We start from the raw sequence: 17,804 nt of genomic DNA on the forward strand, positions 1-17,804 counted from the left end.
GCATATCAGCCCAAGCACAAAAGCAAAAGACCTTGTGTAGATGATGGTGGAAGCTGATAAGATTGTGTCAATATCCACAGTTAATAATAATAATAATCTTTATTTTTATATAGCGCTAACATATTCCGCAGCGCTTTACATTTTTTGCACACATTATCATCACTGTCCCTGATGAGGCTCACAATCTAAATTCCCTATCAGTATAAACGAGTACTGTATCAACATGGGCTGAAAGGCCACTTTGCCAGGGAGATGCCATTACTCCAAAAGAAACATAAAAAAGCCAGATTAATGTTTGCAAATGTACACAGGAACAAATAATTTTTGGAGACATGTTCTGTGGTCTGACGAAATTAAAATTGAACTTTTGGGGCATAATGACCATCGGTACGTTTGGAGTAAAAAGGGAAAAGTTTGGAAGCCAAGAACACCATCCCAACTGTGAAACACGGGGGGTGGCAGCATCATGTTGTGGGGTTGTTGTTTTGCTGCAGGAGAGACTGTGCACTTCACAAAACAGATGGCATCGTGAGAAAAGAAGATTATGTGGAAATACTGAAGCAACATCTCAAGACATCAGCCAGGAAGTTAAAGCTTGGGAGGAAATGGGTCTTCCAAATGGCCAATGACCCGAACAATACTGCCAAAATGGTAACAAAGTAGCTTAAGGATAACAAAGCCAATGTTTTGGAGTGGCCATCCCAAAGCCCTGATCACAATCATATTAAAAATTTATGGGTAAAGCTGAAAAGGCAGGAGTGAGGAAAGCGACCTACAAACCTGGATCAGTTACACCAGTTTTGTCAGGAGCAACGGGTGCAAATCCCGACCAACTATTGTGAGAAGCTTGTGGAAGGCGATCCAAACATTTGACCCATGTCATTCAGTTTAAGGGCAATGGTACCAAATACTAATGAAATGTATGTAAACTTTTGAGTTTGCAGTAATAAAATGCCTTAATACATTCTCTCTCTCTCATTAGTCTGGCATTTGGCAAATATTAATAATTATGGTAACTCTAATTGACCTAAAACAGGAAAGGTTTATTCTGATTTCAAGTCAGATATTGAGAAAACATGCATATGTGTCTTTTTATATAGTCTATGTAAACTTCTGGTTTCAACTGTATGTTGTAGACGGTTTCATATTGGGGGACATTTTCTTATAAAGGGAGTTAATAATCTACAGATCATAATTACTCAGTTTATTGACATCTGGAGGTTAAATGGAATGTGAGAACTGTACATTTTGAGCATTCACTTTAATTGTTGTACGTCTAAGGCTCTGTTTGGGTCAAATTCAGTTTTATTCATTTTTCCATTTTACACTTTGTGACAAATTGCATAAATCAAATACTATGCCATGTACGGTAACTACCTTCAGATAAAGCATACATGCGTTAAGTGATTTCATTTATTTTTACAACATTACATAATTTTGTATATTAGAAGTGAGAAAATAGTTCCAAAATCCCAGGTAGTTAAAGGCTTGAAGACATTTTCTGGGACTTTGATATTATTACCTACAGTATTCTTGGTGCAGATCCAACTCACTGATTAAAGATGCTGCGGAGCCATCAATATCAGAGTACCAGAAAGCCCTTTTAAGATTTGTATGCATTTTAAAAGTGCAGTTAGGTAACACCACTAAATTTACCTATATGCATGACTCATGTGTAAGACTTGAAAATAATACTCACTCAGTCGTCTTCTGCATGTGCTCAAGCTGTTTAGAAAGCCTTTTGTTTTCATCCTGCAATGTGATCTTCTCATCCACTGTAGAAAGACAGTAATAAACTTGTTGCTGCACATTCTGGAAAACTAGCATTACCTCTGAATGGCATTGTGCGGTCTCTCAAATCATATTTCTGTTGAAAATGTATCAAAAAATCGGGGAATTATATTCAATTATCAACTAGATTAGTCTGACACTGTCAGCAGTAATTGTAGAATATCAGATAAGAGAATGGCATTTTCTCATTGATAATTTCATCATACATTTCCAGTAGAAATAAAAAAAAGGATGACCATGTTAAGGTGCAAGCAAGTATTTATTGAAATAAACATCAGGAGAGCTTAACCAGTTCCAGATCAGCCATAGACCTTAAGTGTCCAGGACGTCCACACTTTATTCTGCAGAGATGTTTTAAAATGTCAATGCAAAGTAATCTGCTAGCAAGCAATTGTGCAGCTGCAGGAGGACAGTTGTCAAACGTCCGGTCTCCTCATAGATGATACATTCCTGGGCACTGTGCATATAATATAGGAAGTGCCGTTCAGACCCAGCCATCATGTCATAGGGCACCATGGTGGCTCATTGGTCAGCACTGTAGCATTGCAATGCTGGTGTCTTGGGTTCAAACCCACAAAGAACAGCATCTGCAAGGATGCGTTTGTGTGGGGTTTCTTCCCACAATCCAAAGACATATTGATAAATATAGGGATTTTTGTGTGTACTCACCGTAAAATCCTTTTCTCCGAGCCAATTATTGGGGGACACAGGACCATGGACGTTATGCTGCTTGCCACTAGGCGGACACTAAGTGAACACAGAAAAAATTAACTCTTCCTCTGCAGTATACACCCTTCTCACTGGCTGAGATTTGCCCAGTTCGGTGAAAAAGTAGTAGGAGTATTAAACAAAGAACAATAAACTATGTCAAAACCTAAGAACGAGACAACAAGCCAATAGGCTAACAGGGTGCGTGCTGTGTCCCCCAAGGATTGGCTCGGAGAAAAGGATTTTACGGTGAGCACACACAAAAATCCCTATTTCTCCTACGCCTCATTGGGGGACACAGGACCATGGGACGTCCTAAAGCTGTCCCTGGGTGGGAAGCAATCACACCTGTTAATACCAAATGTACCACTGGCATACCGCTGTGGTACTGCCGATTGCAGGATGCGCCTGCCATTAGCTGCATCTGCAAAGGCTTGAGAGTGAATTTGGTAGTGTTTTGTAAAAGTATGCAAGCTGGACCAAGTCGCAGCCATGCAGACCTGTTCTGCTGACGCCTGATGCCGAAAGGCACAAGAGGCGCCCTCTGCTCGAGTAGAATGAGCCTTAATCCCTGCTGGGACAGGTGTGCCCCTGACACGGTAGGATTCCTGAATAGCCGAGCGAATCTACTTGGCTAATGTGGCTTTTGAGGCGGCTAGACCCTTCCTATGCCCCTCTGGAAGCACGAACTGGGCATCTGACTTGCGGAAGGGAGCCGTCCGCGAAATGTACCATCTAAGAGCCCTAACCACATCCAGGGTGTGGAGGGCCTTTTCGATACGATCGACTGGTGCCGGACAGAAGGAAGGCAAAACAATCTCCTCATTGAGATGAAAAGAAGACACGACTTTGGGCAGAAAAGACGGGGGTGTCCTCAAAACTGCCTTGTCCTAATGAAAATTCAGGAACGGAGGATGGCAGGACAGGGCCCCAACTCCGAAACACGTCTGATTAATGTAATCGCCACTAGGAAAACCACCTTCCAAGAAAGAAAGGTTAGTAATACGTCCTGCAGTGGTTCGAAAGAGGCCTCCTGTAAGGCTCCAAAGACCAAGTTAAGATCCCATGAGTCCAACGGCCTTTAATAGGGAGGCGCAACATGGGAAACTCCCTGAATGAACGTCTTCACCTGTAATCTGGTGGCAATTTTGCATTGGAATAGAACTGACAAAGCTGTAATTTGTCCTTTGAGCGAGCTAAGCGCAAGACCTGACTCTAGTCCGGATTGTAGGAACTCCAGTATGGAACACCAGAGGGGATCATCCTTGCACCACGAGAAGAAAGTTTTCCAGGTGCGGTGATAAATGCACATGGACACGGGCTTCCTAGCACTAATCATGGTAGAGATCACCTCGTGAGAGAAACCAGCTTATGCTAAAATCCAGGATTCAATGGCCATGCCGTCAAAGACAGGGCTCCGGAGTTCTGATGGTAAATCGGGCCCTGAGAGTAGATCCATGTGACCTGGAAGTCGCCAGGGAACGTCGGAGACAAGTTGGACTAGTTTTGCGACCATGCCCGGCGCAGCCAATCCGGCGCGACTAGGATCACTGGTACCTCCTCTGCTCTGATTTTCTTGATGACCCTTGGAAGCAAGGGAAGACGGGGAAAAATGTACGGGAGCCGAAACCGGTGCCACGGCAGAACTAGGACGTCTGTTCCAATGGCGCATGGATCGCACGATCGGGCAATGAACCGGGGAACTTTGTTGTTTAGTCTTGAGGCCATGAGATCCACATCCGGAGTCCCCCAGCGATGGCAAATCTGCTGAAAGACTTCCGGATGAAGAGACCACTCTCCCGAGGCGAGGCCCTGGCGACTGAAAAAATCTGCCGCCCAATTCTCTACGCCCAGGATGTGGCTTGCCGAGATGGCCGAATGGTTGGTCTCGGCCCAACGGAGGATGTGACTCACTTCGTGCATGGCCGTCTTGCTGCAAGTACCCCCCTGACAGTTGATATACGCCACAGCCGTGGCGTTGTCGGATTGGATTCTGATGGGGTGACCTGCGAGGAGAAGGTGAAAACTCAGTAGGGCTAGCCTGATTGCACGTATATCCAAGATGTTGATGGGGAAACGCGACTCTCGAATTGACCAATGACTCTGTGCCGTGTGGTGGCGGCAAACCGGACCTCAGCCAAGACTGGTGTCGGTGGTTACCACCAACGTACTGGGAGAAAAGACTTTCCTTGATTCAGGGAGAATTTCAGTGTCCACCACCTGAGAGTCTGTCTGACCCGCAGGGACAGAAGGAACCGACGGTCTAGGGAGAACGGGTTCTTGTCCCAAGCCATCAGCAGCGCATTGTCATGTCGGACGCTATTCACACCACAGCGTCCGGCAGGCAGAGGTAGTTCCACCTCCGTCCACTATAGCCTCAGTGGCGCCGGCTTGAGTTTCTCAGGCTATCGGGGGTTAATCTACCTGAAGATCTGTTGGATATTTGGTCACGCCCACGGTCTTTAAATAATCGTGCTGGCCTATGGGCGTCGCCGATTATAGCTTGTGTGTCATACCAAGTGGTTCCGGTCTGGAGTGGAGGTGTTGGAGAGAGAGAGAGAGAGATTCATATTTGGTGTCGTATGCTCCATTGTTACCTTCTCGCCTTCCCATATTTGTGTTTTGTTGTGCCCTGTTCACATTACTGTATAGTCCTGTGTGTATGCGGCGCGGAGCAGTTTAAGTTCTCCCTGTCTGTCTTTATTGTTTGGGGCTTTGGTGGTTTATCTCCTCACTGGGTGGAGGGTGGAGGGTTAAGCTTAGGGCTGGCAGGAGATAAGGAAAGGGTGGAGGCTCAGGCATTTGCACCATCAGCAAAAACCCTGGGTTGTGGGTCAGACAGGGTTTCCCCTAGTTAAAGGGACATCACAGGGGCCCCGGGTATTTCTGCCTTAGTTGACCTAAGCCCCGCGTGACATTATAATCGGCCCACATTTTTCAGGAGTCCATGGATCCCATAACCCGCCAGTTGGCGGCGCTGTCCTTACAGGTCTCCGAGTTGAAAGGGGCAGTTCAGCAGCAGGGCCTGGTAGTAGCGAAGGTGCAAACGGCATCTGCAGGTGTCGGTGCAGAGCCGAAGATCCCGCTGCCAGAACGATTCTCAGGGGAACGCAGCAAATTTGTCATATTTCGGGAGGCCTGCAAGTTATACTCCCGCATGCGCCCGGTCTCCTCAGGTAATGAGGCTCAGCGGGTGGGCCTGGTGTTATCATTACTGAGTGGGGACCCCCAAGCATGGGCATTTTCCTTACCAGCTGACTCTGCTACATTTCATTCTGTCGATAATGTTTTTTCTGCACTCGGGCTCATTTATGATGATACCGACAGATTAGCTCTAGCAGAATCTAAAATCCGCGCCCTCCGTCAGGGGGAACATATGGCGGAAGACTATTGCTCCGAATTTCGCCGTTGGGCAGTAGACACACAGTGGAACGACCCAGCGCTGCGGAGTCAGTTTATTCAGGGGGTTTCAGGAAGAGTTAAACAGGCCCTCCTGATGTATGAGACTCCTGCATCGTTGGAGTCTGCCATGAGTTTGGTTATACGCATTGATCGCCGTTTGCGTCAGGGGGCACAGGAGACGCTACCCCTGGGGGAAAGCAGGGGTGCAAGTGTGGTTGTTGCAGGTGAGCCCACTGAGCCTATGCAAATTGCGGGGGTGTCACAGGTTAAGCGTCACGTCCCTGGGTTCACGAAGCCCGGAGCATGTTTTTACTGTGGTAAAAGGAATCATTATGTTAACGCTTGTCCTGTGCTACCGAAGAAGGTCACACCGGCGGAAAACTACTAAGCTCAGTGGGTATGGAGGAGACCCAACTGAGCGTATGCATATCCTCCATGATGGTATCTCAATGTATGCTCCCTGCCAAGGTTATTATCGCGGGCAGAGAGCTACCAATATCAGTGTTTGTGGATAGCGGTTCCGCCACCAATCTCATAGATGAGGAGTTTGCACGCACTGCCGGGTTTAAGATCGAAAAACTCCCTCATCCTATTCAGGTGGTTACCATTAATGCCGCTCCCCTCCCTCAGGGGGAGATTACGGAGTTTGTGGCTGAGGTGAAACTCTACATTGGGGTCCTACATTTGGAGTGGGTTACATGTAGGATCCTCCGTAATCTCCCAGCACAAATGGTCTTGGGTTTTCCATGGTTGTCCAGGCACAACCCGGTGATTGATTGGAAAACTCAGGACATAGTCCAATGGAGTGGTTTTTGCCAGGACAATTGCTTGGCCACATGTGTGTCCGCCGTGACGCCCAGCCTTCCGGAGGCTTTGCAGGATTTCGCGGATGTTTTCTCTGAGAAGGGTTGCTCAGAACTGCCTCCACATAGAGCCTATGACTGTGTGATTAGGTTAAAACCCGGGGCCAAATTACCTAAGGCCAGGATGTTTAACATTTCTGGTCCAGAGAGACAAGCTCTGAAAGACTACATCGCGGAGAGTCTGAGCAAAGGACACATCCGGCCTTCGTCCTCGCCTGTAGCAGCGGGGTTTTTCTTCATTAAGAAGAAAGATGGGGGGTTACGGCCGTGTCTGGATTTCCGGGAGTTAAACCAGATTACGATCCGTGATCCATACCCGATGCCTCCGATCCCTGATTTGTTCAACCAGGTGGCGGGGGCAAAGTGGTTTTCCAAGCTTGACCTCAGGGGGGCGTATAACCTCATAAGGGTCCGTCAGGGGGATGAGTGGAAGACGGCCTTTAACACTCCTGAGGGTCATTTTGAGAGCCTGGTTATGCCATTTGGGTTGACAACTGCGCCTGCTGTTTTCCAACATTTTATTAATGACGTGTTTGCTCATGTCCTGGGGATATTTGTGATTGTATACCTGGATGATATCCTCATTTATTCGAGCGACCGGGACATTCATTTAGAGCATGTCAGGCAGGTGTTACAGTTGCTCCGTGAGAATAAGCTCTATGCTAAGCTGGAAAAATGCTTATTTTTTGTTCAGGAGTTGCCTTTTTTGGGATATATTGTGTCCGCCGCAGGGTTTAAAATGGACACCGCTAAGGTGCAAGCGGTGCTACAATGGGAAAGGCCTGATAATCTGAAAGTGCTCCAGCGGTTCCTTGGGTTTGCTAATTATTATAGGAAATTTATAAAACACTTTTCTACTATAGCCAAACCGCTCACGGACATGACAAAAAAAGGTACAGATCTGACTAGCTGGTCTGAGGTGGCGATACGTGCATTTGAGCGTCTGAAGAACAGTTTTGCTTCAGCCCCCATTCTGGTGCAACCGGACGTGTCTAAACCTTTTGTGGTGGAGGTTGATGCGTCTGAGGTGGGAGTAGGGGCAGTACTGTCACAGGGCTCATCTTTGAGCGATATGCATCCATGCGCCTACTTCTCCAAGAAGCTGTCGCCGGCCGAACGGAATTATGATATCGGCAACAGGGAGTTGTTGGCCATCAAATTGGCTTTTGAGGAATGGCGACACTTCTTGGAGGGGGCGGCTCACCAGGTCACAGTTATCACCGACCATAAGAACCTGCTCTATCTGGAGTCGGCCAAGCGTCTGTCTCCTAGGCAGGCTCGCTGGGCATTGTTTTTTACACGTTTCAATTTTCTGGTGACTTACCGTCCCGGGGCTAAAAACACCAAGGCGGATGCCTTGTCCAGGTGTTTTCCGGGGGGGGAGAACCTCGGGAAGAGCCGGTACCCATCCTCCAGGAAGGTGTAGTGGTTTCGGCTCTCACGACTGAGGTAGAGGCGGAGATTGCCGAGGCCCAAGAGGAGGTACCGCCAGGACTTCCCGCCAGCAAATCATTTGTACCCCTTCATCTTCGTCTTAAGATGTTGAGGGAACATCACGACTCAGTACTGGCTGGTCATCCAGGGGTTAAGGGCACCTTGGAGCTGGTATCGCGTCGTTTCACTTTCTGGTGGCCCAAAATCCGGCAGGACGTGGTCTCGTACGTGGCAGCTTGCATCACGTGCGCCAGGGCCAAGTCGCCCCAAGCCCGTCCTGCTGGCACGCTACAGCCTCTGGGGGTACCTAATAGGCCATGGACAGAAATCTCCATGGATTTTATCACTGACTTGCCAGTCTCGGCGGGGAACACGGTCATCCTGGTGGTGGTTGACCGATTTTCAAAGATGGAGCATTTTGTCTCATTGCCCTCCTTGCCCAATGCGAAGACGTTGGCTCAGGTGTTTGTGCAGGAGGTGGTCAGACTCCACGGAGTTCCGTCGGACATAGTATCTGATAGGGGAACTCAATTTGTTGCGAGGTTTTGGAAAGCTTTTTGCTCACGTTTGGGGATCAAGTTGTCACATTCATCGGCGTTTCATCCACAGTCAAATGGTCAAACTGAGCGCATGAACCAAAATCTGGAGCAGTATTTACGATGCTTTGTGTCCGACAACCAAGAGGAGTGGTCTACTTTCCTTCCTCTGGCCGAGTTCGCGTTAAATAATCACCGTCAAGAGTCATCGGGAGAGTCTCCGTTCTTTTGCATTTACGGTCAACATCCTCAATTTTGTACCTTACGTCAGGGTGACTCGGGGGGCGTCCCGGAGGAGGACCAGCTAGGAGCTCAATTATCATCGGTCTGGAGGAGGGTGAGACAGCGATTGTTGAGCATGAGTGCGAGGTACAAACGGGTGGCTGACAGTAGACGCGTGCCAGGTCCGGACCTGTGTGTGGGTGAATGGGTGTGGTTAGCGACTAAAAATATAAAACTCAAAATTCCATCTTTAAAATTGGGTCCAAGGTTTATTGGGCCTTTTAAGATTGCTGCCATCATTAACCCAGTTGCTTATCGGTTGGAACTCCCTGCAGTATACAAGATACACAACGTGTTTCACAGGGCTTTATTGAAAAAGGTGGTAGGCTCTGTGGACACGACGCCGATGCCACCTCCAGTCATGGTGGATGGCGATTTAGAGTTTGAGGTCTCCAAGGTAGTGGACTCTCGAGTAGTGCGCCGTACTCTTCAGTATTTGGTACACTGGCGGGGGTATGGTCCGGAGGAGAGGTCTTGGGTACCAGCCTCGGACATACATGCAGATCGGCTGGTCAGTTCTTTTCACCGTCGTCATCCGGACAAGCCGGGTCCTATGAGTCTTGAGGGCCCTGGGGTCCCTCGTAGAAGACGGGGTACTGTCATGTCGGACGCTATTCACACCACAGCGTCCGGCAGGCAGAGGTAGATCCACCTCCGTCCACTATAGCCTCAGTGGCGCCGGCTTGAGTTTCTCAGGCTATCGGGGGTTAATCTAGCTGAAGATCAGGTTGGATGTTTGGTCACGCCCACGGTCTTTAAATAGTCGTGCTGGCCTATGGGCGTCGCCAATTATAGCTTGTGTGTCATACCAAGTGGTTCCGGTCTGGAGTGGAGGTGTTGGAGAGAGAGAGAGAGAGAGAGAGAGAGATTCATATCTGGTGTCGTATGCTCCATTGTTACCTTCTCGCCTTCCCATATTTGTGTTTTGTTGTGCCCTGTTCACATTACTGTATAGTCCTGTGTGTATGCGGCGCGGTGCAGTTTAAGTTCTCCCTGTCTGTTGTTTGGGGATTTGGTGGTTTGTCTCCTCACTGGGTGGAGGGTTAAGCTTAGGGCTGAGCAGGAGATAAGGAAAGGGTGGAGGCTCAGGCATTTGCACCATCAGCAAAAACCCTGGGTTGAGGGTCAGACAGGTTTTCCCCTAGTTAAAGGGACATCACAGGGGCCCCGGGTATTTCTGCCTTAGTTGACCTAAGCCCCGCGTGACATGCATGTTGCAAAGGGCGGAGATGGAACTGTGCGAATGGGGCCGCTTCTATCGCTGCTACCATCTTTCCGAGAATCTCCATGCTGAAACGTATGGAGTGAGGAACTGGACGGGAAAGACTCCGTGCTCCCTGTTGTAAGGCTCTGGCCTTTTCTGGAGGGAGAATGACCAACCCGCAGGAGGTGTCCAAGATCATTCCCAAAAAGGAAATCTGCTGAGCCGGTGCTGGAGAAGACTTTTTGAAGTTTATCTTCCAACCCAGGCGAGAAAGTGTATTCGCTGTGATACCTACGGATTCCTCGCAGGCTGGAAAGGACGGGCTTTTGATCAGTAGGTCGTCCAGATACGGAAGTACCACCACTCCCCGAGCGTGAAGAATGGCCATGACAGCCGCCATGACCTTGGTAAAGACTCTGGGGGGGGGGGGGGTAGAGAGACCGAAAGGCAAGGCAACAAACTGGAAGTGTTCCTTGTGAATTGCGAAGCGCAGGAACTGTTGGTGGGATGGTCAAATTGGGATGTGAAGGTAAGCATCCTTCATATCGATGGATGCTAGGAAGTCTCCTCTTTCCATGGAGGCGACGACCGAACGGAGAGATTCCATTCTGAATTGCCATACCTTGACAAACTGATTTAACAGCTTGAGGTCCAGTATGGGCCGCATCGTTCGGTCCTTCTTTGGGACCACAAAAGGGTTTGAATAAAAACCCTTGAACCTTTCGTCTTGAGGGACCAGAATAATGACTCCGTCCCTTTGCAGCGCATGAACGGCCTTAAGGAAAGCTGTTGTCTTTGTTTTGGGGGGTGAGGACCGGAAAAATCGTGTCAGGGGGGGAAGAAAACTATTTTGTATCCGGAGGACACCAGCTCTCTGACCCACTCGTCGTGGACGAACACGAGCCAGACCTGTCTGAACGAAAGTAGCCGACCGCCTACTTTGTCGGTGTCCGCCGGACACCGCAACAAGTCATTGTGTAGAGGATCTATGTGATCTGGCTCCCCTAGTTTCAGATGCCCTTGGCCTGGGTTAGGTCTGTATGAGACCTGAGAATCTCTGTCTCCACGCCAAGTCCAACCTGATCCAGAAGAGAAGTTTGTGGAGGACCAACTGGAATTGTTGCGAAAAGGCCGAAAAAGATTCAGCTTTTGATTTCGAAAAGGCTGGACGGGCCTTTGTTGGGGAAGGAATTTACTCTTCCCCCCAGTAGCATCAGAAATGAGCTGATCCAGCTTCTCGCCAAATAGGCGCCCACTTTGATAAGGCACAGAAGTCAACGATTGTTTTGAAGCGGAATCTGCCCGCCAGTCACGGAGCCATAGGGCCCTTCTCATGGAAACTGCGTTTGAGGCTGCCTGTGCAGTGCAATTGGCGGCATCTAAAGAAGCATGCACTACAAAGTCTCCTGCGTGAACTAGCTGACTGGCGAGGCTGGCTGCCTCCAGAGGGAGATTGCTATCCTGAATGGCTGTGACTAGAACCTCTGCCCAAGCGGCCATAGCCTTAGCTACCCAAGTGGTCGCGAAAGACGGAAAAAGCGCCGCTCCTAAAGCCTCATAAACTGAGTGAGCAAGGTAGTCAATCTGACGGTCAGAGGGGTTTCTGACTGAAGAACCGTCAGAAATGGATAGGAGCGTCTTGGAAGCAATACGCGATATAGGGGGATCCACAGAAGGGGATTGTAACCAGTCCTTCATTAGATCTGGAGCAAAAGGGTATTTAAACTCAAAAGGCTTTTGACCTGAGAACCGTTTATGTGGCCGGTCCCTATGTCTCTGGACAATGCCCTTAAACTCAGGATGGCTGGCAAATACCCTGCGCACACGTTTGGTCTTCATAAAGGACACAACGTGCTCCTGAGCAGAAATATTTCCCTCGTCCAACCTCAGAATCTTGTTAACTGACTCTATAAGAGAATCAAGCGATTCTTGGTCATTCGGGGGGTCCTGAGATAACGACGTGTCAGACTCGTATTCAGAGTAATGTACGCTGCGAACATTAGGAGAGGGAGAGCGAGAAACAGAAGTCGCAGATACCGAAGTGCGAGAATTATCAGGAGGCGTGTCATGGGTCCGCTTTCTAGAGACCTGACCATCCCTTGACTGAGTACGGCCCCTGCTGGTGGACGGTTCCTGGCCGTCGCCAGAGCCCTCCGCGTAAGGCGATGACACGTTCTGACTTAAAGAGGAGTCCCATAGAGAGTCTATAGCCTTTGACTGTGACTCCACAGACCATGACAGGGACGCAGCCCACTCACGGGGCCTAAACACAGGTGGGCACGGTGGCAGCGGATGGCGTTTGAGCACAAGCCGGGTCGCAATCCGTGCATAATGGATTAGTTTGGGCACTGGGCAAGGCAGTCTTGCAAGTGGCACAAGAGGTAAAGAATGCAGTGTGTTTCTTGGTAGTCCTTTTTGCTTCCTTAGATTGAGACATAGCTCCCCCAAAGGGTTACAGGCAGAGCCTGGGCTGCAGATAATGTGAATGTGCAGAGAAAGGGTTAAGCGTTCTTCCTAAGGCAGATGCAGCTTACCCAGGGTCCTGATCTGTGTCCCCAGGAGAGATATCGGTGGCCCAGCAGCGACGCTAGGTGCTGTCAGTCAGTGCGCTCCCCCTGCAGCCGTCACAGAGCAGGCTTGAGGTAAAAGACATGGCCCCCGAGACTAACAGGGCACTTCTCGTTTACAGCAAGCGCCAAGGACGTGGGCAGCGGCCCCAATGGTGGGCGGCGCCATGTAAATTGCGCCCTAGTCCGGCTGAAAAGCCGGGGACTAAATTTCTGGGCCTGCCAGCGCTGAGCACCGACTGAAGTAAAAAAACGGGGGATTGCGACGGGCGCCGATATGCAGCCGCTGGCCTAGGTCAGCGCTTTCTCCCAAGGACAAGGACCTGACCCTGTACCTCCATTCAGGTGCTCACGCAGGGGCGTGCTGTCCGGGACCCAGCTGCAGACTCATCATCCCGGCCGATGCAGCAGAGCCGGAGGAGTTCTTAAAGGGGTATACCTCAATCCATCCACCCGATAAGCAGGAGGATGGAGAGGCCATGGGGCTAAAGTAGGCCATCAGGTGGTCTTCCTCCGGTGCTCCGTGCGCTTGCCTTTTACCACTGTGGAGAGATCGGGACCATGAAGGAACCGTCGCCCCAGAAAATCAGGTATGCCCCAGTCGTCGCAGGAGAGGGTACAGCGAGGTATACTTCGCGTTCTCACCTGTTGTTGGTTCGGGGGAGAGAAAACCCTTGAAAGGAAGCCGTCGCCCCCTTCACTCCGTTAATTAAAAAATAAAAGTTTACAGACATAAATTCAAAAAATCTGAAAATAGAAACGATGGGGTCTGAAGCCAGACCCAAATGCCTCCTACAGACACTAAGCATGAACTGGGTAAATCTCAGCCAGCGAGAGGGTGTATACTGCAGAGGAGGAGTTAATTTTTTCTGTGTTCACTTAGTGTCCTCCTAGTGGCAAGCAGCATAACACCCATGGTCCTGTGTCCCCCAATGAGGCGTAGGAGAAAATACAGTTTGTGACAGTGATGACTGTAAAGTGCTGTGGCATTAATGGCGTAACATAAGAAAGTAAAATAAACAAAAAAATAAATAATTTTCTGGATCTAGGGAAAGAGCCAGAGCTTCAGGATCCTGGGGACTCAGTCAGCTCTCCAGTGCAACTGAGGCTGAATTTTCCCTGTAACTGGTGTTAACATACAAACACCGATTAGATGGGAAATAAACAATAAAAAAAGTTTTGATGTGTTAAAATGCACTCCCAATGGTCTTATAAGTCCTTATGGGGGAGCACAGTGTGTGAAATAAAACAAAACTAAAAAGAAAAAGAGGAACGCAATTTAAAATGTTTTTTAGTGGTCCTTAGCAGGCAATCCCTGCATGTGTTGTGCCTGTCGAACAGCTGCAGGACATGCAGCCGCGGCGACTCGAACATAGTATTCGAGCACGCCGAAGATACTCTATTAGCACACTAGCGTGCTCAGATAACATCTTATCCAAGCTCATCACTATTAAGGATCATTTTTGGTTACATGGGCAGCATATCTTGAATTTTCTAACTGTCATAAAATGGAAAATAAATTGTTTTTTTAAAATTACATTATTTCAAAATAAATTTATAAGGGTACATGTTACACTGTATAATGCAACCTAGTAAAAGAAAATGAAAAAGTTCTCACTGAGCTCTGTAATTAGTTTCAGGTTTTGTTGTCTGATATTCTCAAATTCCAGTTGTTTTTTTCTCATGTGCTCCTCTGTTACTGCACACCGATCACAAAGCCCGGCCCGCAACCTTGTTGAAAGAGGAGTAAAAATCAAATTATCAGCATAGAAGTCAGTCATAGAAAGTACAGAATCTGCTCCTGCCTGCTGCTCTAATAACACAGAAACATTCAGTCTTTTTTAATTGCATTTTATAGATTTAAACCAATATCTAGCGTTACACATAGTTTTCACTATCAATACTCAGATAGGATGTGAGTATTGATAGGAATGGTGATTAGGATGAGCACATTAAGCCAGTAACACCACCCAGCCAAAAGAAAAAGCAGGAAAGTCGCGGAGTCAGGAATAGGAAAGCTACAAGCTTCACTTCAAGTGTTATCTTCAGCGCTCCTCTGGCAAAATCCACTTATGTTGAATGGGGATTTGGTTATAGATTTTAGCAAGGATATCACCCTACGCATTGCAAAGGGTGACATTCCCAATAATTCCGCACAAAGAATGGACATTCTGTGGATGATAAAATTTAAATCCCAGGACAGTTTACGTAAGGAAATTTTACGAAAAATGCAGATGAGATTTTAATGTTCTCATTAACATAGTCGGTACTGTACTGCAGATATTCTAGGTGGAATATTCACACCATGCATTTACTCGGTCTTGTACACATTGAAAGCTCAACCAGAAGCCAGTCACCCTGAAGAACCAATTGTAAGTCAAGTTGATGAGATCCAGCACTGGTTGTAGTTTCAATTTTGAACAAAAACCACAATGCAGATGACAAGAAGGCCCTATAAACCTTCCACAAATTAGGAAGAAGCTTATCTCTCGGACATTAATTTTCTAAGATGCATCTTACAGTTCCCTACCTAAAAAGTGTCACGCAACTGAATTCAGACACAAAAACTACATAGACTAACCAAATGCCCAAAGCATATTTATCATAAAACCTAACCAAAGCGATTTTTTGAAATGTGCCGTATTGTAAACATTTTCTAGACACCAAAGAAATAATCATGCTGTTTTACCTGTCTTCAAGAACTTTGATTGTGTCATGTAGTGCCTTCTGCTGCTCTCTTAGCTGTTGGTTTTTAGTGTAAAATTCTTCAAGTCTCTGGGCATCCCTGTTTAGGATAAGAACACATTGTTCAGCATATTTTTTTTTCCTGAAATGTTATATTGAGGGAAAGGTAAAACATGTTGGCAATGAGAACATATGATAGAATATACTTCGGTAAATACAGTTGTGGTCAAAAGTTTTGAGACTGACTTAAATTTTGATTTTCACAAGTTTGTTGTTTCAATGTTTTTAAATCTTTTAGATCTTTCTATCATAACTGAAGCAGAAATATAAGCTTTTCATAAGTTGCTACACTTATTACATTATTTTAATTTAAGAGTACTGCCCTTCGACCTGACATAGCTATGTGTTTCTGAGCCAGATCCTGACTGATGGCAACCTATTCAGGTCTATCAGTGCTTGGAGTTTAGCAGCACCATTTCTGTTGGTCCATTCGTTTTTTGATAACTATCCTCAGTTTCTCAATGGGATTGAGATCTTGAGAGTTTTCTGGCCATGGACCAAAAATGTAACTGTTTTCTCCACTGAACCACTTTGTTATCACTTTTTTCTTGTGACATGGTCTCCATCTTCCCGGAAAAAAGCTTTGTTCATCACCAAATTGATGACTGTTGTGAGAAATTGTTCTTGGAAGATGGTTAGATCCTCTATTCTTTACTCATGATAGTGTTCTTAGGCAAAATTGTGAGTGATCTTAATCCAAAAGATGAAAAGCCTCAACACATGAATGGTCTTAGGTTTGTCCACAGAAGAAAAGGTGAGTGCTGCCATTAGTCTTGTGTCATGCCAACAGTAAAGCATCACGAGACCTTTCATGTGTGGAGCTGCCTTTCATCCATGAAGTGGGCTCACTCACAATTTTGATTTTGCCAAAAGAACACTGCTATGAATAGAAGCTTCTCTCAACAACCAAGGAGTAATTTGCTGATTAACAATGCTTTTTCCAGCATGATGGAGCCCACTGTCACAAAGCTACAGTGATAACTAAGTGGCTCAAAGAACAAAATATCGACATTGGGTTCATGGTTAGAAATTTCCCCAGAATTCAATTGCATTGAGAACATTTTGTCAATCCTCAAAAATCAGTAGGACAAATAAAAAACAATTGTGATAATTCAAGCACTGACTAGACAAGAATGGGCTGTCATCAGTCACTAGTGAATATCCATCTGTCAAAGCTAAGTGCAGAAGTGAGGTTAGTTCTCAAAAAACAAATGGACAAACAGAAATGGTGCTAAATTTCAAACACTGATTAGACATGGGTTGCTATCAGTCAGGATCTGGCTCAGAGACAGATATCTATGCCAGGCCGAAGGGCAGTACTCTTGAAAAATAATGGTCAAGACAATAAATATTGAGACTTTACATAAACTTGATGTATTTGTCAAAAAAGATTAAAAACTTATGAAATGCTTATTATTGTACTTCAGTAACCAGAGAAACATCTGACTGAAAGAGCTAAAAACACGGAGAAGTGAACTTTGTGAAATCCAAAATTTGTGCCAATCTCAACTTTTGGCCACGACTGCACAATGCAAATACCGTATGTTTTAAAGTCTGTTCGGTTAGCTAAAGAAGAGTACATGCAGTACTGGGAGATGCAATGCTGCATTGTGAGAAATGTTGGCCCACACTAAAGTATAACCTACATTTCTTCAATTACATGGTCAAATTATTAGCAAATTGCTTACAAGGACGGTGGGCTAAGAAAAACTCTTTTGCAGGCACAATAATAATAATCTTTATTTTTATGTAGCGCTAACATATTCCGCAGCGCTTTACAATTTGCACATATTATCATCACTGTCCCCGATGGGGCTCACAATCTAAATTCCCTATCAGTATGTCTTTAGAATGTGGGAGGAAACCGGAGTGCCCGGAGGAAACCCACGCAAACACGGGGAGAACATACAAACTCCTTGCAGATGTTGTCCTTGGTGGGATTCGAACCCAGGACCCACCACTGAGCCACCGTGCCGCCCAATAAACTAATAGCTTTTTGTAGCCTGCTGATACAGCAATGCTGCTACCGGTATATTACCTTATAGTGGGGAATTGCTGTACAAGAAATTTGTCATGATATTTCAAACAAACTCCCATCTTGGTTTACGACATAGGGGAAAAAAAATACCACTAAGGCTGAGGTTTGATGATAACTTTGGTGCCGATATTTGGCAAAGATTGCTTTGTGCCAGTGCTATACTGCAGTGTAATGCAGGTGAACATGATGGGGGGCATGACAAGCAAGCTGTTAAAAAAAAAAAATCAGACTTTT

At 46.8% G+C, this 17,804-nt stretch overlaps 1 protein-coding gene across 4 annotated transcripts in view; it reads right to left on the bottom strand.

Moving 5' to 3' along the window:
* RBBP8 (RB binding protein 8, endonuclease) overlaps positions 1-17,804 on the bottom strand; it is a 149,412-nt gene that overhangs the window by 69,845 nt on the left and 61,763 nt on the right. For all 4 annotated transcript variants that reach the window (XM_073550844.1, XM_073550843.1, XM_073550846.1 and 1 more), the window contains 3 exons: positions 15,477-15,572; positions 14,406-14,518; positions 1,700-1,775 (listed from right to left, as the gene is read on the bottom strand). In XM_073550844.1, the coding sequence (XP_073406945.1) occupies positions 1,700-1,775; positions 14,406-14,518; positions 15,477-15,572 (285 nt within the window). The remainder of the gene's footprint in view (positions 1-1,699; positions 1,776-14,405; positions 14,519-15,476; positions 15,573-17,804) is intronic.

The sequence above is a fragment of the Dendrobates tinctorius genome, unplaced genomic scaffold (assembly GCF_039654945.1).
Source record: "Dendrobates tinctorius isolate UK_male_01 unplaced genomic scaffold, ASM3965494v1 ptg000171l, whole genome shotgun sequence".
NCBI lineage: Eukaryota > Metazoa > Chordata > Amphibia > Anura > Dendrobatidae > Dendrobates > Dendrobates tinctorius.